Consider the following 2,152-nt stretch of genomic DNA (forward strand, 5'->3'; position numbering starts at 1 on the left):
CTCAGAGCGAATACGGTGTGTGCGATGGTTCCCGCGGGCAGCAGCAAACAGGGCGGAGCCGGGAGGGAGGGAGGGAGGGAGGGAGAACTCTGGCCCCGGCGCTCCGCTCCGCTCCGGAGCCGCCACGCCGCCGCCCCTCCCTCGGTCCTCGCGGCTCCTTTAAGCGGCGACTCCCCGGCGAGCGGACTACAAATCCCGGCATGCCGGGCGGTGCCAGGCCAGGGTCTTCCCAGGCGGTGTCCTTTGGACGGGCGGCCACGAGGGCGCTCCGGAGCAGCAGCGGCGGCGGCGGGCTGGTGTGGTTGGAGGGCCGGCGGATCGGAGCCCGCCCGGGACAGCAGGAGGTCAGGCTGGGGCTGGGGCTGCGGGCGGAGCCGGGGCAAGGCTGGGCTGCTGCTGCTGGTGGTGCCGCCCCCTGCCTGCCTGCCCGTCGCTCCTGCTGCGTCCGGGGTGCCGTGGCAGCCTGGCTTGCTCCGGAGCAGGGAGGTCAGGTGCAAGGCTCCCTCTAAGCTGTGGAGTCTGGTGAGCAGAAATTCTGCTTGGTGAGCTACTACTGCGGGCATTCAAGCGGGGAGCCAGCGATTTGGCTCCTGCATAAATCAGTTTGCTCTGGACCGGCAATGTTCCCTTTAAGCTGAGTGAGTCTGAGCTGGCTCACAGTTTTCTAGCCTCCGGCTCACACATTTTTGTCTTAACTCAGGAAGGATGTGGCTCCCGAGAAAACTAATTTATGCAGCAGCCAAATCGCTCGCTCACAACTTGAATACCAATAGTAGCTCACAGAGTAGGATTTTTGCTCACAAGACTCCGCAGCTTAGAGGGAACATTGCTCTGGGGAGCCCTCCTTCCCGAGCTGAGAAAGAAATGGAGGCTAAACAACTGTGAGCTAGCTCACGCTAACTCGGCTTAGAGGGAACAGTGGTCAGGTGTGTTGTCCCGCTCTGCCCTGCACCTGAAGGGCTCGGAGGATTCCCGGGGCTGAGGTCTCCCCGTCTGGGGTCGCGGCTTGGACTTAGAGCGGTGGACTCTGATCCGGAGAGCCGGCTTTGATCCCCCCTTCCTCCTCCACCTGCAGCCGGCTGGTGTGACCTTGGGCCCGTCACAAGTTCTCTCAGAGTTGTTCTCTCCGGGGCAGTTCGCGAGCTGGAGGCTAAGAACCTGTGAGCTAGCTCGCACTAAACTCAGCTTAGAGGGAACACTGCTTACAGGGTGTCTGCTGTGCAGAGGGGAAGGGAAAGTTGTTTGTAAGCCGCTCTGAGACTCCTTCAGGTAGTGAAGGGTGGGGTATAAAAAACAGTTCTTCTTCTTCTTCTCTTGCAGGCACCTTTTCTGCTCGGCGCTGGCTCTTCTCGACACGGGGCCGCTGCGCAGCTGGTCCGATCGTCAGAAGGCTCTGCTTGGGGCGGATGGAGGGGAGTCACCCTTGCCACCCTCCTGGCATGACGGTAGCCCGCCTGCCCCTGGAGCTCGTTGTGTGCAGGTGACCTGCTCTCTCCGGCCGGCTGGGCGTCCTCGGCCTGGGTCCCTGCCTGCTGCTCTGGACACACGTGGAGGAGGAGGAGCCGGCTGCTGGGCGTGGACAGGCTGCTGCGTTCAGGGGCTTCCCTAGGCCAGAGTCGGCCTGTTCCTGGCCCCGGCCGCGGGGCGTCCACCTCGGCCATGCCTCCCGTGGGGCTCTGCGCCCTGCTCCTGATCGGCCTGGCCCTGCTCGCTGCCGCCGGCCAGCCCCCCAACGTGGTCCTCGTCTTTGCCGACGACTTGGGCTTCGGAGACCTGGCCTCTTACGGGCACCCCACTTCTGCCACCCCCAACTTGGACAAGATGGCGGCGGGAGGCCTGCGGTTCACCAGCTTCTACAGCAGCAGCCCTGTCTGCAGCCCCTCCCGGTATGGGCCTTCAGTCTCTTCCCCCCACCCCCCGGCCGCCGGCCAGCGTTTGTGGGCTTGATGGGGACCAGGGCTTGGTTGCTGGACTTGCGCCAAAGGGCCAGTTTGGTGTAGTGGTGAAGTGCGCGGACTCTAATCTGGGAGAATCGGGTTTGATTCCCCACTCCTCCACGTGCAGCTGCTGGCGTGACCTTGGGTCAGTCACAAGTTCTCTCAGAGCTGTTCTCTCAAGGGCAGTTCTCGAGAGAGCTCTCTCAGCCCCACCT

General features: G+C 63.5%; 1 protein-coding gene across 1 annotated transcript in view; it reads left to right on the forward strand.

The window, feature by feature from the left end:
* Nucleotides 1-288: 288 nt before the first annotated feature.
* ARSA (arylsulfatase A) overlaps nt 289-2,152 on the forward strand; it is a 14,528-nt gene continuing 12,664 nt past the window's right edge. The window contains exons 1-2 of the mRNA XM_015420925.1: nt 289-344; nt 1,321-1,886. Coding sequence (XP_015276411.1) covers nt 1,660-1,886 — 227 coding nt within the window. The 5' untranslated portion in view covers nt 289-344; nt 1,321-1,659. The remainder of the gene's footprint in view (nt 345-1,320; nt 1,887-2,152) is intronic.

The sequence above is a fragment of the Gekko japonicus genome, unplaced genomic scaffold (assembly GCF_001447785.1).
Source record: "Gekko japonicus isolate JY-2015 unplaced genomic scaffold, Gekko_japonicus_V1.1 scaffold2767, whole genome shotgun sequence".
Taxonomy (NCBI): domain Eukaryota; kingdom Metazoa; phylum Chordata; class Lepidosauria; order Squamata; family Gekkonidae; genus Gekko; species Gekko japonicus.